Source organism: Aristolochia californica, unplaced genomic scaffold (assembly GCF_029961685.1).
Source record: "Aristolochia californica isolate CCGP_79_NKW_82.1479 unplaced genomic scaffold, dmAriCali1.0.hap1 SCAF_9, whole genome shotgun sequence".
NCBI classification, from domain to species: Eukaryota; Viridiplantae; Streptophyta; class Magnoliopsida; order Piperales; family Aristolochiaceae; genus Aristolochia; species Aristolochia californica.
This window is the reverse complement of record NW_027182290.1, coordinates 38,151,101-38,178,636: the sequence shown is the minus strand read 5'-3', so window position 1 is coordinate 38,178,636 and position 27,536 is coordinate 38,151,101. Positions and strand designations below refer to the sequence as shown.

The following is a 27,536-nucleotide window of genomic DNA, read 5'->3' as shown; positions in this document are numbered from 1 at the left end:
TTCTGCATAATTTGACGTTCTATTTAATCTTTTGCCCCATTCTAATACCGGTAATAAATTGGAACTCCAGATTTCGATCATTCAGAAGAATATTGCAAAAGAATTTCGTCTGTCGGTGAGCAAACTTACCTGACTGATCATCGTTCAGCAAACTGTGCTCGCCGTTCTTCGCCGTTCTTTACAGGAGAAGAGGTCTCTCTCTTTCTTTCTCATTGGAGGAGCTTGGTGCGCACCGCCTTCGAAAAGAAACTTGAGGTTCTTTGTTTTTAAAAACTCAATTCGATCGAGACTTTTTAATTGCCAAGTTACCTCTGTAAATTACTTTTCAGTTCAACGTAAATGAAGGATACGATGTTAAACGGTTAAAAGTTGGTACAATGTAGAACGGTTAAAAAGTTGGCCGGCCAGTAAAACTAAGGGCATAATAGTAATTTTACTGCGCTTATTGAAATCTCGTTCAACGTTTGCCGCTTTCCTTCTGTCTTTCTCGAGTCTTGACCACCCCTTCCCTTTCGAAATCGAAAGAAAAAGACGGACGAAAAAGGGGAGGGGATCTTCAGAAATAAATTGGAGAGCGCCGATTTGATCGCGTTACGGTCTGATACTTTCCTCTGGTTTCACGTTTTTTAGAAGTCGTTAAGATCCTGACAATTGATAGTCTCGCTCTTAATTCAGAACTTTGTCGATCATTTCGAAGGAAATTCGCCTATCATCTGTGAAAATTCGTCACATTTTCAAGGATTATATTAGGTTCGAGGACTTCGAAGGTTTTCGAAATTATAACGTCAGATAGCGTTAGGTACGGTAATCTACATTTTATACTTCTGTCCCTCTCTCTGATATTTCTGTTGGTTCATGGAACTTAATTTCACTTTATGGTAGTCAGTCCGAATAGCCGTAGTTTCTCTTAAATTCTATTCATATTTTGTTTCTTTTAATGTTTTTATGCCTGTTTATCGTTTACCACTACGGAATTTAGTGATGAATAGGTTGTTCATGCCTGGATCCGGTTGAATTTCACATGAATTTGGTTGGTATGACTCAACCAATCATTTATCTCTGTAGGTTTAGAAACAATTTTTTTTTTCTGTTATATTTTGTTTGATCAATATATGTTTAACTAGCTACCTGAAGTTGGATTTTTTGTGATTGTTTCTTCGTTGTAAAAATTGCTTCATTGAGGACCGATTGTCTAAGAATCTTGGTGGCAGCTTGACAGTCAAGCTGCTAAAAGAGAGAACCGTATTACGACTAGTGCTAGAGTTCTGTGAGACACTACGAATAACATAGGTCTGACTGTACTAATCACTTTTTTTTCAATATGGGTGTGGTTATCAAACGAAGTATAAAAATTACTGCTATGGTTAAATTTTCATATGAAACTGGGGAAATTTATTTCAGAGAGTCACATTTGCAAGCAGAATGGCTAGTTAGAGAGTAAACATGCAGAAATAATGTGATTTTGGTGTTCTTTTGTTAGGGTAAGCACTCACATAAAGTACTTAAATCGTACTCTTCTTTGTTCTTTTGGTTGATACAGAGAATACCTACAATTTTTTATGAATCCTTAGCGATTTTCTGATGTTCAATATGATTTTTTTATTTCCTTTTGCTCAGAGGATCAAAATTTCTGTTCATTTTCATCCTAGAACTGGTTGTACTCATGGAATCTACATCATGTTCAAGTTAGCATCTGCAGTCTTCGGGGACCATTGAGATGCTTCAAGTGAACTTTCTGAGAATAGCTGACTCTTTATCTGCCTTTAACCTTATTCATATATAACGTTTATAAGTACTTTTTGCTAGTTGCTCAAGTATGATTTATTGCTTGGTCCTCAACTTTCCGGATACAGAATCTAGCATTGTTCCTTTAACTATCTTCCTCTATGTAAGTAATTTTATCTAAATGATTCTGCAGGGACCAGAATTTCAGTTGTTGAGCATCACCTGGCTCTTTCCAAGATCAAACCAACCTCTTGAGTTTTAGGTGGCTGCACAATTTGATGGGATGGGGAAACAATTACAAAAGGCGCTTGAAAGTATTTACAGTTGCTCTTATCATATACTTTGACTATAAGGTTTGAATATGTTTGTTATATTTGAGCTTTGCCCAGAGGCCTGGTTTTCTTTGAAACTTTTCTGTTGTTGTTTTATTTATTGCAGACACTTTTCTTTTTTAATATATACTGGAAAATTTGTCCAGTACGGTCATGGAGTAACTTTATGCTTCTTGCTAGCAAACATTGGAAATTTGTCTTAGTTTTACAAAGGTCTGTTTTGATTTATGGTTCCAAGGATAACACCATATACAACCATCTCTGATGTAGAAAGCAACAAGTCTTCCCCTTGAGGCCCCTACAGAAGGCAACTAATGCATCTGTTATTGAAGTTGTTCATCTGATTGTTAAATAGTTCAGTGAGGTTAAACCTCTGATTTTGTGGGCCCAGACTATCTTATCCAATAGGCGAATAACCACCAGGTTGTAGATTTGATATTTTTTATTGGGTATAATCCCACATAGGCCAAAGTTTGAAAAAAATTATGCTTATAAGTCAGGAAAAAGCCTCCTAAGTTTCACTTGTTATTTTGGATAGGCCTAACCCAACTTTAACATGGTATAAGAGTAGGGCACTTGTCTTGTTGTGCCTATTTTGTGCCTGCTTAGGTTTTCTACATTTTAGACCTATTGTTTGTTTGTTTAGACCAGGAAGTCATTTTGGTTGGGGGGTCATGGGGTCGTGGGGGAGGGAATGTTAGTGGTGGTGAATTACGTTGGTTAAAGTTTAGAAAAATCCTATGGTTTTTAGTTGGGAAAATGCTTCTTATCTTGTAGCAGTCATTTTGGAATGGACCTACATTCAACTTTAATAATGCTCATGGGGGAGGGAATGTTAGTGGTGGTGAATCACGTTGGTTAAAGTTTAGAAAAATCCTATGGGTATTAGTTGGGAAAAATGCTTCTTATCTTGAAGCAGTCATTTTGGAATGGACTTACATTCGACTTTAATAATGCTAATCTTATTTATTGGCAAAATCTAGTTGAGAATCATGAAGACAAAGTGCTTGAGTTTGTACTGTGTCAGTCATCCTTTTTAGGTCATGTCGAACCATCTTAGAACGAATCTCAACCTATTTAAGGAAAGATGCAAAGAGTCATATTGAGATATGATGGCATTGAGACTCTTTCACCAGGAGACACCATTTACAGGATTTGAACTTCAAGTGTTGGCATCCATTTATTTATTTATTTTTTGAAAATCTTGAATGATATGACTTGCCCTTTATTTTCCCTACAGGCTGTGCAAAAGAGAGAGAAGTGGGCTCGAAGAGGAAAAGGCTCTTCCCTTTGGGAACAAGCTCATGAGCGCAATGCAAAACGTATGCTGAATTTGATAATTGAGTTGAAAGGGCTCTGGGTGAAACTCGGCCAATATCTATCTACGCGTGCTGATGTCCTTCCGGAAGCTTATATATGTCTTCTCAAGCAACTGCAGGATTCTCTTCCTCCACGTCCTCTGCAAGAGGTATTTTTACTTTGCTGAGATGAAATTAAGTGAATAAGAGATGTAGCAAGCTCAATGTGGGATGAAACAAGGTGAACAAGAGATGTAGAAAAGGCCAACCTGTAATACTGATGAAGAAAGTCTTCTCCACCCAAAGCAGGAATGACAGAAATGCTTTCTTTAGACTCCGGTCAGCCTGACCAGTTGAGCAGGGTTTGAACGAAAAAACGTGGAATTTTGTAGATCAGTTTACAAAAAAAAAACTAGAGATTGAAAGACCAAAATAATGTTTGGGTAGTTCAACTAATAAGTCCAGTTGGACATATTAAATTAAAGAACCATTTTTTCGTAGTCTTTTACATTTTCATTTTCAAATCGGAAATGCTGAAAATGCTGTACTCTCTTCATTAAACTTTCACTTGATAAAATTTTGGGCCTTAACTTCGAATTATCAAGAACCTGAATGAAGTTATTTTCTGTCTTATTTATTTATTTATTTATTTAAATTATTTAGATTAGAGTCAGTAAACTTGTAAGCACAATAATACATGCTGTGAAGCTTTTATATTTACACTCTTAACTTTTTTAGCTGGTCATTTTCACAGGTCAGTCGGACTATAGAGAAAGAATTTGGAAAGCCCCTGGTTGATGTTTTCTCTGAGTTCATGGAAGAACCTCTTGCGACAGCTTCTGTAGGATATTTTGACTAACTTTTCTTTAACTATTTGCATTTTTATGTAAATGGATTGAATATATTGTCTGTAATTTGATGGAAAAATGTTTTGCATTCCTTTTTATGTTCCAGATTGCACAAGTTCACCGAGCAACTCTGAATGATGGACAGCAAGTTGTAGTTAAAGTGCAGCATGAGGACATCAAGACTATCATTTTAGAGGTTCTCCATGGCCATCTCTTTTTTTGTTTGGTTACAAAGTATGGCTAAAAATCACAATCATTGCATGATTTTTGTGCCTTTGTTTTCAGGACTTAAGAAATGCAAAATCAATAGTTGATTGGATAGCATGGGCAGAGCCACAATATGATCTCAACCCATTGATAGATGAATGGTGCAAAGAAGCTCCTAAAGAGCTTGATTTTAATCTTGAAGCTGGTACATTAGCCTTCGCATCAATTAAATTCTCAGTTAACTCATTATATAATTCAACGTTCTGTTTCCAGGCTTGTTTCATTGTTGTATGAGTTCCATTTTCATTTATATGGAATTGTTTGTCTCTATCTAGAAGCATGCTACTATACCTGTAGATTTTTGTATTGATGAGTTCATGTATCTCTTTTTTGCCTTTTTCTACTGTAGAGAATACAAGACTGGTTTCCAATAACCTATGCTGCAAAAACGATCAGGAGAACAATTTTCATGTGGATGTATTGATTCCCAAAGTTATTCAGGTAGTATTCTGTGAAATTAGCACCTTGCTAGCTTTCAATTATTTCAATTTAGTGCAAGGGCAATTTGTTGCATGTCTCTTGTACTTGTATTTTTATTTTCCTTTTCATTGTTGTTCTTTTTGTGACAGTCAACCGAAAAGGTCCTGATTTTGGAATACATGGATGGAATCCGCCTAAATGACCAAGAATCTCTGAATGTATATGGAATTGATAAACAAAAGCTTGTTGAAGAAATTACTCGTGCTTATGCTCACCAGATTTATGTGGATGGGTTTTTCAATGGTGATCCTCATCCTGGTAGGTTGCACTCCTTAAAATCATAGTTATTATCTCTCTTAAAGTTTGAACCTCCCATTTTATTTTCATGGAGTGTTGGTGATATCCTAGTCATTCATGTATGTGCTGGTTAAATTCTTGGTAGTCTGCTATTACCACATTTAGATTCAGCCTTCAAGAAAAATATGTGGTTGGAATCGCATGCTGTAGTTCAGCATGAAAAATTAATAACAAGTTTAATCATGGAAACTTGAAAGGTAAATTTTTTAAAATGGATAAGTATGGGAATAACTCATTTTGTCAGAAAAAAAATATTCCGATATTAATGATCGTACATTAATGCTCCTTAAATACTTAAATATAAGCCACATGGTCTATGTAGATAATCTAAAACACCTTTTCTTTAAAAGAAATTGAACAGAAATTCCGGCTGTTCATGTATCTGATTTCAAACGCCAAGCACTTCATATCAAATCTTGGATTAAATCAATCATTATTAGCAAGAAATTATGAACTAGAACCAGCTGCAAGTTTATAAAGCCATGATATTTCCTGAGTACCAGGTGGAGTTTCTTCCCCATCTTCTTACTCTCAAGCATCATAGATTTTTGTCACGCATAACTTTGAGCTTCATTTGAATTGCCTTGGCTGGCAGAACATGAACTCCAGTTAGTAAGATCTGGACAAGCTGGCTGCCTTGGCTTTGTTCAAATGACTTGGTGGCATGCATAATCATTTCTAATTGCTCCCATAAGAAAAGATCCTCCACACTCTTTTATTTCTTATGATTTTTAATGTTTTGTTGTTTGGGTGGTGAGGGGTGGGCAAGCAGGAGATGGAGATGGAATAGACAAAAGATGAAGTGCATGAAAAAGTTCAAATTAAAAGAACTTATTCTGAAAATCATTAGGTTCTTCTTTATTAACCAATCCCTCTACCTTGTAGGAAATTTTCTTGTGAGCAAGGAATCTCCTCATCGGCCAATTTTGCTTGATTTTGGGCTGACAAAGTCAATATCAAACTCTATGAAACAAGCCCTAGCTAAAATGTTCCTTGCAAGTGCTGAGGTTAGTATGTGCTAGTTGCCTTACAGAAAATCGAAGCCTTAAATCATATTTTGTTTCATTGTTTCTTACCACCCTAACCTGTTTAAGATAGTTGTTTGTGGTTTCCTGTGATTCCATTGTCATCTGAGGTATTTCTATTGCTTTTAGTGCCAAATAAATTGCCAACTTTGTCAACTAATTTAGAGGTGTGCATTGTGTAATATTCACGTGCCAAACAGGGGGATCATGTAGCACTATTATCCGCTTTTGCTGAGATGGGACTCAGGTTGCGTCTAGACTTGCCTGAGCAGGCGATGGAAATCGTCAACACGGTTTTCCGTACCACAACACCAGCTAAGGAAGCACTTGTGAGTTTGTCTCATAGGTCTGTTCTCCAAGATCCTGTCTCACTAATATATCAATGACTTTCATCACTTTTCTTTTAACTTAGGAAAACATGAAATCCATGGCCAATCAAAGAAAAAAGAACATGAAGGTCGTTCAAGAAAAGATGAAGCTTGGTAAGAAGGAGATGAAACGTTTTAATCCAGTAAGTCAAATGTACTCCACTGGGAACAATCACTTCATGAATCACCCTTGAGATATACTAACTTTTATTTTCTAGGTTGATGCTTTTCCAGGTGATGGAGTTATATTTTTTCGAGTCCTAAATCTTCTTCGAGGTCTTTATCCTTCTTGTCTTGTGGAGATACCAAGTTATGGGTTTTGACTGTTTACTGATCTGATGCATGGTCTACTTTCTAGGGCTTTCATCCATGATGGATGTACGCATAGTTTATTTAGACATCATGAGGCCGTTTGCTGAAGCCACTTTAGAAGGGTGAGTTTGATCTTGTCTTTTCTAATGTATTTTTGTGAAAAGTAAAAAAGTGAAAGAAGCAAAATGCATATGTCTATTATCTGCTTACAAAGTTATGCCCTGATTTTTAAGGGGAGGTATGCTAAATGGGTTGGTGCCAAGTGCACACTGGATATGTCACACACCTGTTCATTCCTTGGTGGAGACCAAAGTGCGGGATCTCTTACTTCGGTTGGGCAAGGATAAAATACTTGGGATTCAGGTACAACAGATCTAACTACTGAAACATTTGAACAATCTCTCTTCTTTTAATTATGTGATCCTCTCTCTCTTTCTCTGTCTTTCTCTCTTTATCTCTCTCAGTATAGATGTGTGGATAATATAGGCCAAAATTTGTCTAAATCACTATGGCACCTTATGCTTTGCAGTTGAATGCTCAAAGTCCCTGCAGATCTGTGTGGTGTAATTTTAAGTGCCAACAATTCCCTGTTTAATTTCTGTTAAATTATGCTGAATAACTCCGCATTTAAATATTTTAAAGTATTTTTTGTCAAAAAAAGATCCTTGTTTCACTAGTCTTTCATAGCTAGGGCTGTAAACGGGTAACAAATGGAATGGGTAATGGCTTTTAACCCGTTCCATTTTGCCATCACTTGTACTATTACCTGTTTCATTCCGTTGCAAAAGGGCTGTTCCATTTTTGGATTTTTTCTCCATTTAGCGATGATTAAACAGGTAAGCTAATGACTAATTTTATATGTTAAATAAAAATATCTTAATGTAAAGTAAATTCATGAAATCACAAATATACAGAAAAAATTATGGTTCTTTCTATTTGTAGCACTTGTAGGCAAAAACTTTTTTTCTCAATTTTCGCCCTCAAAGATCATGAGTGCTGGAATTTGGGGAAAGAGAAAATGAATCCATTGGGAAGGAGAACGGATTTGGGAGGCGCCTAGGGTCCTCTAAGAGATGCTGAGACTTGATTGAGGAAGTGTGTGATTTGAGAGAGAATCCTACCAAGAGACTAGGAAATGGAATCGTGCAAGAAAGGAAGAAACAAGGCGATTAGGGTTGAAAAGGATGAAGAAAGAAACTCAAAACGGGAATAAATAGAAGCAGGGGCGGTGGGCAGGGAAGAAAGAGACCAAATGCTAAAGCTTTAAGCTAGATTTGAATTAGCAGATACACTCAGTTAGATCAAAAGCAAGTGAGTTCAGATGATCATACCTTCACTCTTCACAAACGTGAGAAGAAAGAAATGGAATTCAGAGACTTGGAACTTGTTAAGGAATAGTCCCACATGGATTAGTGAGTACAAAGAGTTTGAGTTTATTAGTTGGGAAAGAAGCTTCCTAAGTTGGTTAGTCATTTTGGGATGGGCCTTGGAGCCAACTTCACATGATATCAGAGCAGGTACTCATATGTGAGCATCCACCCAAATTATCCACTTGTAGAGCCACAAAAGAGGGCCTACACATGAGAGGGATTGTTAAGGAATAGTCCCACATGGATTAGTGAGTACAAAGATCTTGAGTTTATTAGTTGGGAAAGAGTCTTCCTAAATTGGCTAGTCATTTTGGGATGGGCCTTGGACCCAACTTCACACAACTCTTTGATTTGCATGATGGGTTGCTAGGGTTTTGAGGATGTCAGACGATGCATGCGCCGCTCGTCTCTTGATTCTCCGATGACACTGCCACTAGACTCTTTATTCTCCAACTTTCTTTTATTGCTGGGAAATTTTTTTAGATGAAGTGGAAAGTCTCTGCTTGTGTTGCTTTTTAAAAAGAGGAAGTTGATTATTTAATAGAATATGACAAAGTGTGCAGTGATAATGGACGGAGAGAGAAAAGGGGAAACAAATGGTACTCCATTGTTGTCTGAAAATTAATAACCTGTATTACTATCAGAAAATTAATAACCTATATTGCTTTCAGAAAATTAATAACTTATACGCTCCATTATAAATCCATAAGGGGAGAAACAAAGGAACAAAACTTTGCTAAACTTTATCAATATTTTTATATTAGGTTTTGGTTAATCCATAATCGGGTATAGAATACTCATTACCCTTATTTGTTTCATTTAAAAGTCAGAAGATGGGTAATTGGGTAATCTTAAGGAAATTTTTAAATAGGTACAATTTTTTCTTCAATATACTTTTATAGTGAATTGGTAAAGTAGTAGATCAGTGCGTCCTGATACTGTATTTGAAGCAGTTGTTAGAATCCCTTATGATATGCAACTGAAACAAGTTTTTGTTAATGGTAACTAAAGGGTCTTTTAATGTGGGGTTGTTCTTATTTTACCCAAAGGATTTGAATTATCTCGTCCTGATCGTCTTTCTCTTTGGTTTCATGGTATGGTAAGGATGGCAGGTTGAGGAGTGGAGTCTAGTCGGGTAATTGGAGGTAAGGAACTGGGACTTGTTTCCTACCATGGGGATTACCCTTCAAAGGACTTATGGGGATGTGTTCTATGTTCTGGTCTCAGCCCGGATTCTTGTATGTGGAAGCAGAGCAAGGCCCTTTCTTCTATTCAATCCAAAGGGTAATTGGGCAAAATTGCCACCCCTAATCATAGCTTAATAGGTTTTTCTCTTTGCAAGGTCCACATCATGTGACATGATCATCAAGAGAATGGCAGAAAGTGGTGCACCTAAATTTGGTGCTGTGTGGTTTGAGTATAATATAACGAGTAATGACCATAAATTAGTTCTTCTAGAGATCTTCTATATTAGGTATCACGAGATGAATTGACTCAACGACACTCTTGAATGGGTATGACCACTTGTGAAGACAGAAGCCCTATCAGGCTCAGTCTCCTTTGGCATTTCAAGAGGTCTAGGATTAGCAAGTTATTTGTAATAAAGAATGGTTGTTTAAGAATGTTAGGTATTAACGTTATTTTATAAATATTAATTAGTGTTACCATATCTAGATTGGACTAGCTGATTGAACTGAGTTGAATTGGATCCAGTCCTTTTTCTGGGTTTAAATAAATAAAAAACTGAAGGAAAGGAAGAAAAATCTGGCTGCTTTACTTGGTCTAACTGCCAAACTGTGCAAATTGGTTTAGACAGCTGGATCGATCTCCCCTTGCCAATTTGTATAATACAAGGGAGGGACCCTCCCTGATCTGCAAGAATAGGGATGGGCAAGCAGTGCTTTCCATCCCATTCTTCTCTGTTCTTCACGGTTTTCCATAGAAAAACCGAGAGGAAGAGAAGGGGTGGTGTGCTCACGTCTTTTCATCTATCTACTGACAGGGTAAGGAAGCCCCCTCCTTGCAGGTGTATTGACAGAAAGGGGGATGTAATATATCATAATGTGGAAGAGTTAGCTAATGAATAGTAACAAACACAAAATTACTCTAACGTCACACTAGTCTTTCTGAAAGGAGGAAGGAGGCTTAATCAAAAGAGAAGGAAATGAATTTAAAGAAAGATGTCTTTCCTATTTTAGACTTAAGTTTTTAATATAGAAAGTCTGAAGTTCAGGAGCTAGAAGTTGCAATTTCTTTCTGTAAGCTTGCTGCAGTTAGAAGTTTAACTAAAAAATTACTTATTGTTTTGTTGCAACTTCTTTGTTTTAGACAATTAGAAAGTTCTTTGATGTACTACTTTCCTGTTTTGTTGATTTCTGTGCCTGTAAAGGGCTTCATATATAACACAGTAATCGTCTTTTATCTATTGAGTGAATTTTTTATTTATGTTCTCTATTCCATAAATTTATCCTTGTTGTTTTATTTTTCCTTTGCTATTTTGCTTAATAGCTACAAAATCATAGTTTGTTCTCCAAGTTTAACCCATTAAACTTGACTTTTGATCGTGGTTTGCTACATTGTTGCCCAAATCTAGTTGACTAGTCTCTAGAGGAATTTTTCATCTTTATTGTTGCTTAAATATAAACTACCATGATACATCAAAAGGGAAGGAGCCAAAGCTAGGGGTGGCCATTGGTTCAGGTTTTGCGGGGACCAACCCAAAAAGCCCAGGGATGGGGTTTGGGTTTCACCCTTATGGTCGGGGATGGGATGAAAAAAAAAAGCGTCAGGTTTCTGGTTGGGAACAGGTTTCCCCAAACCCGATCAACAGGAATGAGGCGAGGATATGAAAACTGGGTACAAACGAGATGGTGATGGGTGGGTTTATGGGGGCGGGGATTGGATCGGGATTTGGGTTGCAAAGACGGGTTTTTTCTTGGAGTATGGTTTCGGGGTGGAGTTCGGGTTTTCAATAATCTGCGCCCAATCTAACTCGTGCCCACCCCCATTGAAGCCTCCCATGCCCTCCCCTTTGTGCATTATAGAGATGCAGCACAGATGGCAAGAGCCCTTCCCCTATTCATTTTATTATTATTTTTAATTTTAATATTTGTTATGATGTCATGCTATTATGAATTTTCTTAGGTCTCTAACAGAGAAGTAAGAGATGTTGAACAATGGGAATAAGAGTTTTTCAAAAGAAAAAGAAGAAGATACGCAAACTGGAGTTTGAGGTTGAGCTTTTGCAAGAAGACACACAAAGAGATAAAAAAGATATAGGGTTTTTCTTGGTTGTCCTACTCAGTCACGAATTTTTCATTAAATAGATCATTACTTCCCTAAGTTTAGCTCTAATTGGGATCTAATGGCTAAACTACCTTTATGAGCAAAAGTTATTCTCCTTGTATCCCACTTAAATGCCCCAGGGTGGTTTCTAACATTCCACCCCTCCTATGAGAACCTTGTCCTCAAGGTTCAACTATGATTGGTGTTGCTTATGTCATCCATTGTCCAAAGGTCTCGAAATTTTGTAGATGTTCTCACCTATTTGAGGATTGAATTGCTCTCTCATCCTTAGCCACCAATAGTCACTGACATCTCTTGTACACGAGGATAGAGTTAGTACCTCCTCTTTTTTATCAAAAGATGTCAGGAATAGCTTATGATCATCAACATATTGGTGAAAATTTGCCATCTATGTAGCATTCAACTTGTGGCTTGAGGCCTTGATGGAGTTCTCATCAAATTTATACTTCAGAAAATTGGGTTGAGATAGATGTGGCCGCAGGTTTCCAAAGAGATTAGTCTGGGCTCTTTCGGCAGTGATGATTGAATTGCCTCAAAGATAGGTTGGTCAGCCTTCTCGGGTTGGAAAATAGTAGGGTTGCCTATGCTACCTTGTTCAGCATAAAGTCCCTTCAGATGACCAATCTTTAGGTTGGGAAAGAGTTGTAATAGGGTCTGGAGGAATTGTTTTTCGAACCGATGTGCATTGTTTCAAATAGAGGCAATCTTAGATTCAAAGGTGCTAGTCAACTCATCCATACGTTGTGAGACTTCATCCACTTTGGAGGAACAAAATTTCTACCTCTTCTAGTGAATATGGTCTAGGTATCATCTCTAATTCAATATTTGAAACAACACTGACAAACTTCTCTTTCATCACCTTCTTCCAAAATAACCTTTGTTTCTTTTGACATTTATTTCGTTCTATTGAAAAGTTGGATTAAGAAACCTCTTCTTGCATTAGAAAGTAGACTCTGTGATCTTTCTTTGAAGGTGTTTTTAATATAAAGTTTGTGATAGATAGGGTGAATGATCAATTGATTGATGCTTCATTTTGTGGCTCGCAAGCACCGTTCAGGCTGAGCTTCACTGCTTTAGATGCTTAGATGCTTATTTCTCTTTACAGAAAAATTAGAATGAGAAGTTGTTCATTGTGTTGGAAAATAGACTTAAAGGACTTTTCTTCAAGATATAATTTGTGATAGAAAAATCGTGGAAGTTGAGGGTAAGAATCTTTTATCCAGGAAAACTTCTGCTATAACTTTTAAACTTGCACTAGAAAATCATATTTTCTCTTACTACGAGGAACGAACTGCTCTGATACCAATTCTTATGAACTATCTTAAGTCTCAAATGAAGAAATATGAAATGCTCAACAATGGGAATAAGGGTTTCTCAAAGGAAAAAGAAGAAGATAGACAAACTGGAGCTTGTGCTTAAGCTTTTGAAAGAAGACACACAAAAAGATAAAAAGAGATAGTTTTTCTTGGTTGCCCTAGTCAACCACAATTTTTCTCATTAAATAGACAATTAGCTCTAAAGATTAACCCTATTTTGTATTTAATGTCTAAACTACCCTTATGAGAGGAAGTTATTCCCCGTATATCCCACTTACGCCCCCAACTTCTTAAACTGCCCCTACAAGATCATAAAAAGCAGAAATACCCCTATGGTGGTCTCTAACACATGCCAATTCAACTATATAGGTTTAGTTGAACTAGACCTAGCCTCTTCAAGAGGTTGGTGATATGGCTGGTTCTAACAATATTGATTTTAATTATGTAAGGCAGATATGCAATTTTTTTTTAGCTTAGTACTTCTAAATATTAAATATCAGGAGGGAGCCAGAGAATTAACCCGAATTGGTGCTTTTATCAATGGATCAATATTGCACATATCAAATATCTGACATATCTTCATTGCAATAAATGCTTCTATGAAAATGGAAAATATGAAGTAAAGAATGAAGAAATTGTAGAAGGAAAGAGAGGAGAAGCAATGGAAGGAAACGTGACTCTTGACAGAATCTTGTTGGGGGTCGAGCTCAACTCCCTTTTTGTTAAATTAGTAGTTTTGGTAAAAAATACAACTATGCCCCTTACATACTTAAATGACTTAAATCCTTATATCTCCCATTCTACATAACCAAAATACATAGTAAAATATGTATAAGATGGTAATGAAAATAGGATCATCTGTATATGTAAAATGACTAAAATGCCCTTTAGTAGATTTTCTAATAGCTTCTTTCCTTTTTTTGGTAAAATTTGTGAATTGTTTTCATCATGCTATACCATGCACAGATTAGGCATTTTAACAACCTGAGCTATATTTTTACTTAAATACGAAGTAATAGTGTGAAACTGTACATTCAAAATGATGGATGGATTTTTAGTGTTAAGATTTGTTATTTCTCTCAAAAATTGAATTATCTTAAGGCACCCAGCATAGGCATTTAGATCTTTTCTTTTAAACGAAAGGGAAAACATTATGTGAGACTGCATTTTGTTGAGAGCTGAACTTTGAGAAGACAGATGATCCATTGCTTTAGATGTTGTCCAAGAGGGTTTACTTCAGAAGGAAAAATAGCTTTGTTAGATTACATATTTCATGTCCTGAGATTGACAGACTGCTTTCATAACAAGAGGAGTATATTTTGTAACTGTGTAGCTTCAGTGGCAAAAAAAAAAAAAAAAAGGGAGCAGTTAAGGTCTGCTGATTAATTTGTGTCAGTATTAGCTATTTCTAAAGTTTTTAGATCTCCTGCTAATGAAATGCAGGAGTTTATTCTCTAACTAGGTTTTCTTTTGAAAAACTGCCTAACTAGGGTGGTCTGTGTTTTTAGGTTTGTGCATATAAAGATGGAAAGGTTATTATTGACACAGCTGCTGGCATGCTGGGCAGATACGATCCTCGGCCTGTTCAACCAGATACACTCTTTCCAGTTTTCTCTGCAACAAAAGGGATTACTGCTGGATTGTTGCATTGGTTGGCTGACAATGGGTATGCTACAGTTTCACTATCTTTTTGTTGTCAGTTTTCTGCTTGTTGAATGCCTGAATCCTGGATGAGTTTTGGGAATATCTATTATCGTTAACTTTCTTAGACTGTTCTTCTTGAAAAATCTATAAAAGGGTATTTGGTCATTTACCATTGCCGTATGCCCCTCATAGAATAGCAGTGAGTTTATCTTTATGCCAGAGTTCTCTATTCAAATTTTGTTTGATTCTGTACTTAAGGAGATATAACATGTAGAAGGGCATATATGATATTTTCTACCTCTTTTCTTAAGTAAGTTGTAAAAAGTGTGAAAACCTAGAGAGAGAGAGAAGAGGAAGGAGAGAAAAAAGGAGGCAAAGCTCTGAATGATCTGCGTTGGGGGTTGTGCACAACCCCAATGCTATTTATTAGGTTTTAAGTCATAAATTACAGAAATAATAAAAGTGCCCCTCTTACGTAGAAAACACTTATTTCCTTATAACTCCCATTCTACTCTGCCTATGAATATAAAAATTTGTACATAGTCTAAATCAAGCATGCTGAACAAGGCAGTGCCATAATATAAAATATCTGAGCATGTAAAATGACAAAAATACCCTAGAGCTGCTTTTCTCACTCTCCGTCAACCTAGAGCATATATATCCATGAGGCCTAGCTTGTCACAGAATTTCACGAATTCACGCTTTCCTAATGCCTTGGTGAAAACATCTCCAAGTTGATTTGCTGACCGAACATAGGGGGTGATTACAACTTTCTTCATCACAACATCTCTAACAAAATGGCAATCCGCCTCTATGTATTTTTTTCTCTCGTGAAAAACTAGATTGCTAGGAATAAATATAGCGACCTAGTTATCACAAAACATAGTCATGGCTTCATTCTGATGGAAGTTTAACTCCCTAGAAACTGATTTCACCCACAAGAACTTGCTAACAGTATGTATCATAGCTCCCGTATTCCGCTTTTGCGCTGGATCTAGCTACCAAATGTTGCTTCTTACCCTTCCAGCTGATTAAGTTGCCACCTAGAAAGACACAGTAGCTTGTAGTTGATTTTCTGCTAAGCTTTGACTCAGCATAGTTTGTAGTAGAGAAAGCCTCAATTTTTAAGTGATCATTATTTTTAAAGAAAAGATATTTCCCTGTTGCTTCCTTGAGATATCTCAAGATCCTCTGAGCTGCTTTGAGATGGATCTTCCATGGGTGTTCCATAAACTGGCTTACTACACTCACTGCAAAAGATATATTTTTTGTCTAGCTTTGACCCAGCATAGTCTGCATCAGAGAAAACTTCAATTTTCAAGTGATCATTATTTTTAAAGAAAAGACCTTTCCCTGGTGCTCCCTTGAGATATCTCAAGATCCTCTGAGCTGCTTCGAGATGGATCTTCCATGGGTGTTCCATAAACTGGCTTACTACACTCACTACAAAAGATATATCCGGGCGCATAACTGTGGCATATATAAGCTTCCCAACCAGTCTCCTAGTCAATGTTTTATCATTCAATTCTACACTTCGGTCATCGTGCAAATTGAGTCCAACTTCTATTGGAGTATCTACCGGTTTAGCTCTCAATAATCCATACTCATGTAGCATATCAATTATATACTTTTTTTGAGATAACACTAGTCTTTCTTTGCTTCTTGCAACTTCGACACCCAAAAAATATTTTAATACCCCCAAGTCTTTGGTTTGGAAGTGAGTAACAAGTAGCTTTTTGACTTCTTCAATTCCAGGGGTATCACTACCTGGCAATATAATGTCATCCACATATACAAGTAAAACTTTGATCCCCGAAGACCTTTTCATGACAAACAGTGAATGATTGCAGTGGCTCCTAGAGAAGCCCATAGACATCACTACTTGGCTAAAATTTTCAAACCGAGCACAAGGGCTTTGTTTCAAGCCATAGATTGCTTTCTTGAGTTTGCATACCTTGTGCATCTCCCCTTGAGCAATATACCCTGGAAGTTGCTCCATGTAGACTTCTTTTTCAAAATCACAATTTAGAAAGACATTTTTTATGTCTAATTAGTATAAGGGTCAACCTTGAATAACAACAATTGATACGATTCAACGAACTTCCTGTAGTTGTCTTAGGAATAGAGCATGCAGAAATAGATAATGCAAACTTTCTTTAGTTGTCAGACAAATGATCATATGACACAAAATGTGACAACGACCGATGAGTACCTTTCTGAACACCTTAAAGTAATGGATAGGTGTAAATCACTTACCTTAGGATCTTGAGACAGAGATGAGTCATGGTCCGACATGAGAGAGGAAGTCGTGGGTTGAGAGGGATGCACCTGTCAATGTCAAACGTGGCAACTTCCCAAGAGGTCACCCATCCAGAGATTACTCTCGCTTAGGCTCGCTTAACTTCTAAGTTCTTAGTCAAATACCCAGCCAATACAACCCAAAAAGACTAGCCCTTTAAGGTGCAGAAAGCCAAGTACCTAACCCATCAGTGGACCAGAGGCGGACGGAACCTAACCCAGGTGGATTGGAACCACCTAGCTCTGACACCCACCCCGCCTATTCTGGAGCCGTCTCTCACGGGATTCGAACGCCGGACCTGGCGTGCCAGCTCTGATACCATGTCAAACGCCTAGCAACTTCCCAGGAGGTCACCCATCCTGAGATTACTCTCGCTCAAGCTCGCTTAACTTCTAAGTTCTTAGTCAGATACCCAGCCAATACAACCCGAAAAGATTAACCGTTTAATGTGCGGAAAGCCAAGTACCTAACCCATCAGTGGACCAGGGGCGGACGGAACGTAACCCAGGTGGATCGGAACCACCTAGCTCTGACAGTCAACACTGATATACCTGCAAGGATTTCTCAACAATGGTATTTTGCGTAAGTCCAAGACAATCATCAACCGGCAGATGAATAACTGATTCAGAAACTAGGGAAGAAGATGGTACATCAGTGGAAGTAGTAGACTCAAAAAAGGAGTGTCCTCAAAGAATGTGACATCTACTAATACAAATGTTTTTCTAGTAAATGGACAAAAACATTTGTATCCTTTTTGATGTACGAGAGTACCCAAGAAAGATACACTTAATTGCACGTGGAGATAACTTATCTTTGAATAATCCTAGAACATGAGTAAAAAAACACATCCAAAGACACGTGGAGAAACTAAAAATAATGGAGCTAAAGGCAACAAAATTTGAATGAGAATTTTACCTTCAAGGATAGATGAAGGCATCCTATTGATCAAGTGGCATGTAGTAAGCACTGCATTACCCCAATAGTGCTTAGGAACCTTCATATGTAGCATCATAGTGGGAGCTACTTCTAGTAGATGACGATTTTTATGCCCTATGACTCCATTTTGTTGTGGAGTAAACACACATAAGGTTTGATGAATGATCCCTTGATTTTAACAAAAAATATCAAACTTGTGATTCATAAATTCAAGACCATTGTCAGTATGTAGAATATGAATAGAGGCCAAAAACTGATTCTTTATTTCATTGTAAAAAAGTTTGAATACATCAAAAGCTTTAGACTTCTCCTGAAGGAGGTAGACCCATGTACACCTACTGAAATCATCAATAAATGAAATAAAATACCTAAAACCAAATAGACTAGTTACAGGACAAGAACCCCAAACATCTAAATGAATAACCTCAAATAGTTGACTTGTCTTATGATGTGAGGTTGGAAGGAGCTTCGGTGATGCTTGCTCAGTTGACATGACTCGCACTGAAAAAGTAAGTCTAGAAGGAAATTTTGGAAAGACTCGAATAAGTTTTCCCTTTGAAGGATGACCTAATCTCAAGTGCCACTGGAATGGGGTAGCAGATGTATGCAGGGATAACAATAGCAACACCTTGAACTGAGGAAATAGACCCATCAGCTAAGTTTACTTGTTTTATATGTGATGACTCTTTCATGTTAGAAAACAAGGATGACATACCTAACATGTGAGCAGTAGCTCCAAATTTGATAACCAAGGTAGGAGAAGAGGACACGTGAAGAGCGGATATACCTGAAGTAGCTAGAGTAGCAGTAGGAGTAGGAGCATGAACCGTGGATGCTGAAGATGAACCAATTGATAATTGAGCTAGGCGCTGCATAATTTGTTGTTGTTGCTGAAATAGTTGTTATACCTCATCAGCTCTCCTTAAAGGGACGTGAGCAACAACCTTTGATATTGTTCCACTGTTCTCATGACTGCTAGAGTTTGCCCAAGCAGGCTTTCCAAACTTTATCTAACACCTATCAGAGTCATGGTTATTTTGTCCACAATGGACACTTTTCCTCTCGGACTTACCATCACCTCTGCCCCGACCTCTGCCTGAACTATCTCTACCTCTACCTCTCCTAGAACCTGTCCGGCCTTGAGATGAGTCTGCTAAACTATGTCGAAGGCTCAAAGTATTAAGTGCAGCAACATCTGTCACCTTACTCCATTTTTCTTCTTTGGATACCAATGTTGTTTCAGCCCCTCACAATACCTCTTTTGAAGCTAGGATTTGTGCCTTAATGCTGTCAAACTCACCACCTAGACCATCAAGGAACTTCACCACTAGTAATTGGTTCTGTTGTTTTCTAAATTCCTGCTCATCTGTAGTGAATAGATGATACACATTAATTTCCTACCAAAGTCCTACAAATGCACTGTAATATTGTGTAATTGTCTTGTTACCCCTTTTGAGACCAAAGAAATTGGTGTACAATTCATATACTCTAGATAAGTTGCTCTCTTGAGCATACAAGTACTCCAAAGAAACCAACATAGCCTTTGCAGTTTCACAATGCATCACTTGATTCCTCAATGTTGAATCAATATTGTTGACAATCCAAGTCATAACTTGGTTGTCTTCAGCTTCCCAATCATCAGTTGTTGGGATTGGAGGGTCGTCTCAAATATACTTTGTCCTCCTGCACTTCAAGAACATTCTCACTGATCTGGCCCAACTGAGATAATTTGGTCCTGTCAACTTTTCAAATGTCATAAACGCAACATCTTTACCATCAGATCCACCCATATTTGTGGATGGCACATAAATTTCACCCAAATCAGCCGTAGAATAAGTATAGAGTCACCATCAAGGAACTTTACCAAATTTCAAGGATGTGGGCCCCACTTTGTAAAAATTAGGGTTAGGACAGGAATGAGATGTGCTCAAATCAACACCAAATAGCAATTAGATAAAAGATCTTCCAAGAATAGACCACAATTAGGGCTGATGTCAGCATACAAATTGATGAAGTAGGCACTGATATGGGGATATTTGATGCACATCCCAAGATCACTCAAAAAGAACCCTTTTTAGGGCAATCAAGGCATGAATAATCCTTGATAGAACTAATAATCCTAGGGTTATGGCAAAAGAAATAGCAGAAAATTGAATTTTTACCAACCAATCACCGAGGAGTTTTGAAAAACCCTGTTTTTGTGAAGTCGTCCAGATAAAAGTAGAGGTCTTTCTAGCTAAGATGCACTCCCAGCAATGATTACTACTCCGATACCATGTAAAAAGAGTGAAAACCTAGAGAGAGAGAGAAGAGGAAGAGAGAGGAAAGAAAAAAAAAAGGAGGCAATGCTCTGACTAAGCTGCATTGGGGGTTGTGTACGACCCCCTGCTATTTATTAGGTTTTAAGTCGTAAATTACTGAAATAACAAAAATGCCCCTCTTACATAGAAAACATGCCTATGAATATAAAAAATTGTTCATAGACTAAATCAAACATGTTGAACAAGATAGTGCCATAACATAAAGTATTTGATCATGTAAAATTAAAAATAACAAAAGTGCCCCTCTTACATAGAAAACATGCCTATGAATATAAAAATTTGTAGATAGACTAAATCAAACATGCTGAACAAGATAGTGCATTAATATAAAGTATTTGATCATGTAAAATTACTAAAATATCCTTGAGCTGATGTTCTCACATAAGTATATAAGTGTCTCGAGGATTAATTCCAGACCTTAATGGCTGCTGTTCTATTCAAGCGCAGCCTCTTCTATTTTTCCTTCTCTTTCCTCTATTTCTCCTTATTTTTCATATTTTAACAGTTCTACTGTACTTTTTCACCTGCAATTAAGTAATATCATGCCAGGAAAGCTAGTGATTGACAGGCACAGATCTGTTTGATATGATAGAATTATCATACTACGGTCTAAGTGACATTTTCTATGCACATTGCATGTGTAAACATTTAAGAAAAAAATGTATACATTTTTTATGAACCTTGCCAACCTATCTAACTTTTCAGTGAATGCTGGATTTAATTTTTTCTCTAAATTTTTGTCTTTCAGGAAGCTAAAATTGGAGGAAAATGTTGCAAATGTTTGGTCTAACTTTGGCTCTCACAGGAAAGATCTCATAAAGGCAAGTTATTCATCACTTGAAGTTTATTGAAATACTTCTTTAGCATTAACTCAAATTAGTTTTCGGCAATTTTAGGTTCACCATGTGCTTAACCATACATCTGGTCTGCAAAATGCTATGGCTGATGTCATGAAGGAGAAACCTTTATTGATGTGTGACTGGAACGAATGCTTGAATCGTATTGCCATGTCAACACCCGAAACTGAGCCTGGTTCGGAGCAACTGTACCACTATTTGTCATTTGGTTGGCTTTGTGGTGGAATTATAGAGGTAATGTTACTCCCTCTCTCTATTGTTGTCTTGATCTCATGGAGGTGTGCCTTTGACATGATTCTTTGAAAGATTGTGGACAAACATGTGGATAAAATCTGCATTCCAAAAAATGGTGATCTACTCATGTTGCATTTTATAATGTTGAACTAAATTCTTTGCCACTCAATATTCAATGAAGTCCTTGTTTTTCCAAGATGGAACCTATGATTGCATTGGAATTTTCTGAGCTGCTGCCTCTTTCTTGGGTCTTGTTGAAATAAAGGAGATAAAATATTATTTATGGACATTTCAATGAGATACCAGGACTGGATATTAGTTCTTTCTCTGGTTCTGGATTGGATCCTCTATTAATGTCATCTGGATATACTTTTGGTCATATTTCCATGTCAGCCTAACGGATGTAACTAAACTCAGTTCTAAGAAACTATATCACTGTCTGTTACTTGTTTCCGTTTTGATTGAACTACAGGGGTAAAATTGCTCCTAAGATTGCAATAATAAAGTGGAAGGTTGTTTATATTGCGTCCATCATCATAACCTACTGCTACACTGATTGGCCTCTCCGTGGACTGCCCAACTATTTTATATGGCTCACTTTTTTAATCTACCTATTAGATGATATATGTTCGTCGTTAATCTTCTTTCCTTATCTGGTAGCACAATCATCTTCCCCACCCTCATCTTCTCCTGCCGTTGTTTCTTCAGTATCCAACAGCTCTGTAAAACATGGCTGATCCCTCTTGCTCTTTTGTAGAACTAGCTGTTTCTCTAGGTGAAACCTCGTGTAGCACTTCAGATAAGTTTTCACTACTATTAACATCCGTGTATGTTACATCCTCATCAAGCTCCCTTTGTTTTTGTACACGTCAGCCTGAATAATGAAACAAAACTGTGGTATAATTATCTGCATTACAATCATTTTCTTGGATTTGCTCTTCTGTTAATATGAATTCTTGATGAGGTTGGGAAAACATTTCAATAATACATCTCTCACTAGAAAGTTGTTTCTAAATCCGAATGTTCCAAAATTTTATGGAAACTTTACAGGAATTCGAAGGAAACATTTCAGATAGGTTTCTCAAACTTTTAGTAAACTTGTGCTAAATTTTGTTAGGAATTTATTTCAAACATTATCAAGAAATGTATGTTTTTATACATTTTTTTACAGCAGAGGCTAAAAATGAAAATTTTAAATCATTTGGTTCAAATAAGTTGTCTGACTAAGTAAAATTTATTATAATTATTTACCTTGTTAGTAGATATTATCATACATAGGCTAATGTCTGGAAATTTCTTTGGTTAATTGGAAAAAACCTCTTAATTCTGGCTAATCATTTTGGTGGATCTAAACCTAACTTTAATATGATATCTTGGGCCTAGTTTGTGCCTTGTTTGAAATTGTTCCCTATTGTTGTTGCTCACATTTCAGGCCTGATCAGCTTGGATGTTAGTGGGGATAATCCTACAAACATTTAGGTTATCCTGTGGACTATTTTTCACAACCACTTCTCCCACTCGCAAACAACTTGCTTGTTCCATTGATTCATGTACACCCATAGAATGATTAGACTTTTTTCCCTCCAGCTTAATGGTTGCTCTTGGAAGGTGTCTTATTTTCTGTTACTTTGACAGCATGCTTCTGGGAGGACATTTCAGGACATCCTGGAAGAAGCTATTATTCGCCCACTCAACATTCAAGGCGAGCTATACATAGGGGTTCCTCCAGGCATGGATAAATTCTGGCCCTCATTGAATTACTTAATTCTGTTTATGCCCTACAATTTTTGAGTGGTCAGATGAAAGGTTTCTTAATTTTAAGATCTAGGGTAATGGATAATATGAGGTAGCTTGAGGGTTTCTTTGTAACTAGTATTCAAAAATAAATAAATAAATCTCATTACTAACTACTACTATTTTTCAGGTGTTGAATCTCGTTTAGCAAGTCTTTCTATCGACATGGAAGATTTCCGCCAGATAGGAAGGGTCATGAATCAACAAGATCAGCCCTATGGCTCCCAGCTTAGTAACATTTCTGAGCTAGTGATGGGTCTTCCTGTTTTCTTCAACATGCTTGCCATCCGCCGTGCTGTTATACCAGCAGCAAATGGCCACTGTTCAGCCCGAGCATTAGCTCGATATTATGCAGCCCTTGCTTCTCGTGGTATGGTCCCGCCATCACATGCATCTTCAGAGATACCACTTGGTAGTCACACTCACATCCCTAAATTCCCTTCTGGACAAAACCATAAGAGCAAAGGCACTTCAAAGAAGGAAGTAGCCGAGACTTCAAAGATAGTAAAAATGAGTATTGAAGAAATGAAAGAAGGGAGCATTACAGCTAATACTGGAAAATTTGATCATAGAAAGAAATTTGATGGAAAAAGTAGTACTACTGTTATGAATGGCGCTAGTATTGCCAATAACATTGTTAGCAATGGCAACGCCCAGGATGCAAGAATATTTTCCAACCCTAAAATCCATGATGCATTCATTGGAATGGGTGACTACGAGGGTTTGGTTCTTCCAGATGGAAAGTTCGGGCTTGGGTTCAGGAGATTTAAATCAATTGATGGGTCAATAAATTGCTTTGGTCATTCAGGAATTGGTGGATCAACGGCCTTCTGTGACATAAAACACGATTTTGCCATTGCAGTGACTGTGAATAAAATGTCACTTGGAGGCGTGACCAGAAGCATCGTTCAAATGGTTTGTTCAGAGCTGCAGATCCCTTTGCCTGAAGATTTCTCAGACTTGGGGGAAAAGGGTCCAGACATGCAGCTTGGGGTAGGGGGGATGGATAATTAATTGAATATCTCCCCGATTTTGCCCCTCCCCATCCACCCACATACCTCAATCTATGAAATATGTAACACTAATCTTATTTTTCATTTTTTATTGCCTCTCAGTTATGTAATGTACGATGAAATTGTTGTTTTCTTTTATACGACTTTATGGAATTTAAATACATAGTACAGTACAACAATTTGGAACAAATTTTGACGCCACGCTCAGCATTCGACACAGTTGAACACGTTTGCTGTCCATATTGGTTTGTTATTGTGAAAAGTAAGAATTTTGGTGGAGGAAAAAGAGAAAAATGAGAGGAAAAGAGAGAAACCGGTATAGGGATACCACGTGCAGAGCTAGGTAATATAACAGGATTTGATGGTAACGACTTAGAGGAAAAGAATGACACTCCTGAAAGAAAGTAACATTAATAGACAAATATTTTTCTAATAGACGGGCAAAAATATTTATATCCCTTTTGTGTACCAGAGTACCCCAAAAATATACAATTAATTACTCTAGGTTGCAACTTATCCCTGGTAGATCCCAACAAGTGTAAAACAAACACAACCAAATACTCCAGGAGAAATAGGAAATAATGGTGTTGGTGGCAAAAGGACATGCATAGGATTTTGCTAGCTAAAATAGATGAAGACATTCTATTAATCAAGAAACAGACAGTAAGAGTAGCATCACCCCTGTAGGACTTCATTGGTATCATCATTGTCCTAGTAATCTCCAGTTAATAGTGATTCCTACGTTCAGCTACGCCATTTTTCTGAGGAGTAAAAGACACATGAAGTTTGATAAATAATTCCCTGATTTTGCCAAAAAAATCTGAAATTTATGACTCATGAACTTGAACTTGAGACCATTGTCAATACGCAAAATATGAAGTGAAGCAACAAACTGATTTTTAATTTCATTGAAGAAAAGTTTGAATATATCAAAGGCCTCATATTTTTCCTTAAGAAGGTAAATCCAAGTGCATCTATTAAAATCATCAATAAAATAAATAAAGTACCTATTACCAAACTGACTAGTCACAAAACAAAGATCCTAGATGTCTGGTTTTATGAGATGAGAATGTAAATGAACTTATGTGATACTTGCCTAGTTGACACGATTCGCACTAAAAGGAAGGACTCAAAGGAAACTCTGGGACGACTCTAATCAGTTTTGCTAGATGTCCTAGCAGCAAGTGCCACTATAGATGAGAATTTGTAGTATGTAATGCCTTGATATTAATCTGTCGATGGTTCTCCCAATAATATAAGCCATCTCTTGTTCTCCAAATAATATAACCCATCTCTTTCACGAGCATAACTAATTGTCTTCCTTGTCACGAGATCCTAAAAATACAGTGAGTAGGATAAAATATGAGAATAATTCATAAATTTGGCTAGTTGACTAACAGATAATAAATTTAAAGGAAACTTGGGAGACAAGAAGTGCTGACTGAGGAGACAAAAAAGTGGCTAGAGTAATAGTGCCTACTCCTTGAACAAAAGAGGAAGAATCATCAACAAGATTAACATGTTTTATACACAAAGACTCATTTAAATAGGAAAACAATTATGACATACCTGGTATTTGCCTGGAGCTCCTGAGTCAAGAACCCAGGATGGTGATGATTGTAAATGATAAACTGTCATACCTGAGTCGACAGTGGTAGAACAAGGAATCAAGATGGAAGCAAGAGCTACAAATGCACAGGGCGAGGCAATAGAGATTTGAGTCATCTGTTGGGCAATATGTTGTTGCTAGTGTATCAACTACTGCATCTCATCTAGAACACCTAGTGTAATAGATATAGAGGAATCTAAACTTCCCCTTCCACTATCAGGAGTTGTAGAATTAGCACATGTTGGATTCCCAAAATTTAACCCAACACCTGTCAGAATAATGATTATTTCTTCCACAATAAACGCATTTCCATTTTGACTTATCATCATCGCATCCTCTACCTCAACTTGAGCCCTCTCTACCTCGGCCTTTACCTCTACCTTTACCTCTAGAGGAGTCTGTGAGGGCAGATATAGTGTTAGAAACATTAAGAGCAGTGGTTTTTATTATCTTACCTCTTTTACCTGCTCCAGGTACAATAATCTTCTCAACCCTTATAATACGATTAAAAGTGGTAAAGAGAGTAGGAATCTCATTTGAGTTTAAAATCTGGACTTTAATAGCATCAAACTCAGTGCCTAATCCATCATGAAATTTTGTAACCAACAATTAATTTTGTTGTTTTCTCAACTCATTTTCATTTATAGTAAATAGGAGATATACATTAATCTCCAACCATATGCCAAGGAATGCGTTGTAGTACTTTGTAACGGTAGAGAGATTACTCTCCTATGTATATAAAGACTCTAGAAATAGTTATATAACATTTGCTATCTCACAATTCATCACTTGATTTCTTAATGTAGAATCAATATTGTTGACAATCCAGGTCATAACCTGGTTGTCCTCTGCCTCTCAATCATCATCTTGAGTAACTAGAGGGTTATCTCTAACGAATTTCAACTTCTTTCTACCCTTCATATACATTCTACAAACTTAGCCCAATTTAGATACTTAAACTTTGTCAATTTTTCAAATGTAATCATGATTGTATCTTTTTCATCAAGTCCAGAATTATCTCTAGACAGAGTGTAAACTTCCCGTGTTTTAGCTAGATTAGTGATATAGAATAAAAAAAAATAACCAATCAAACTTTCTAGATAATTTCCAAATTTATCACCAAAGTGGGCCCCAGTCGCAAAATTAGGATATGTGCACCTCTCAACAAGTCAAAAACCAGCACAATGCATCAATCTCAACTAGAATCATGAAGAATACTTCTCAATTAGAGCTGACTTAAGAAATTTCATGATGATGCAGGCACAGTAACAAGGATGGGTGACACACATCCCAAGAAATTCTAATAGAAACCTAATTTGAGCAATTAAAGCATAGAAAATCTCTCAATGATCAATAGTAATCAATAATCCAAAGGTTATGGCAACGAAACAAGAGAAAAACTTAAACTTTTATGATCCAATAACTGAAAAACTTGTAGAACTCCTCAAGGAAGTCGGTCTTCTTCAAAACTAATGAAGAACTGCAATAGAATGCTCTCAACAGCAATTTATTATTTTGATACCATGTGAAAAGTAAGAATTTTGGTAGAAAAAAATGAGAAGAAAAGAGAGAGAAATTGAGAAGAGCAAGAGAAGGCTCATTGGGGGTCATGCACACCCCCAGTTCTCTTAAAAAATAAGTTTAGGCTAATAATTATAAAAATACCCTTATACACTTAATAAAATTTATTCTCCTTATATCTCCCTAACTATGTATCCTATGTACATGAAAATTTAACCACTAACATAACTCTACATGTAGAACAAAATTACATAAAGAAATGAAACCACAAAAATGGTAAAATAACCAAAAGACCCTTGGATGTATTTTCTATCGGTTTTGTCTGCCACCATGTTAAGTTTGGGAATAGATACATAATTACTAC

The 27,536-nt window shown here is 36.9% G+C and overlaps 1 protein-coding gene across 1 annotated transcript; it reads left to right on the top strand.

Moving 5' to 3' along the window:
* Positions 1-499: 499 nt before the first annotated feature.
* Positions 500-24,232, top strand: LOC137940488 (uncharacterized). Its single transcript, XM_068785582.1, has 20 exons — positions 500-596; positions 676-799; positions 1,919-2,078; positions 3,298-3,525; positions 4,110-4,196; positions 4,310-4,399; positions 4,489-4,615; positions 4,820-4,911; positions 5,040-5,208; positions 6,133-6,254; positions 6,473-6,601; positions 6,685-6,783; positions 6,859-6,916; positions 6,999-7,074; positions 7,186-7,315; positions 14,453-14,610; positions 20,893-20,965; positions 21,041-21,235; positions 22,871-22,964; positions 23,160-24,232. The coding sequence occupies exons 3-20, from the start codon at positions 2,004-2,006 to the stop codon at positions 24,041-24,043; spliced, it is 2,886 nt and encodes a 961-aa protein (XP_068641683.1). The 5' UTR covers positions 500-596; positions 676-799; positions 1,919-2,003; the 3' UTR covers positions 24,044-24,232.
* Positions 24,233-27,536: the final 3,304 nt, after the last annotated feature.

Bases quoted from the DNA above. Each gene is read 5' to 3' on its own strand.
- LOC137940488 (XM_068785582.1), top strand. From the start codon at position 2,004: ATGGGATGGGGAAACAATTACAAAAGGCGCTTGAAAGTATTTACAGTT. The intron at 4,400-4,488 runs GTTCTCCATGGC...CTTTGTTTTCAG, and splicing joins TCAAGACTATCATTTTAGAG to GACTTAAGAAATGCAAAATC. The intron at 4,912-5,039 runs GTAGTATTCTGT...TTTTTGTGACAG, and splicing joins TGATTCCCAAAGTTATTCAG to TCAACCGAAAAGGTCCTGAT.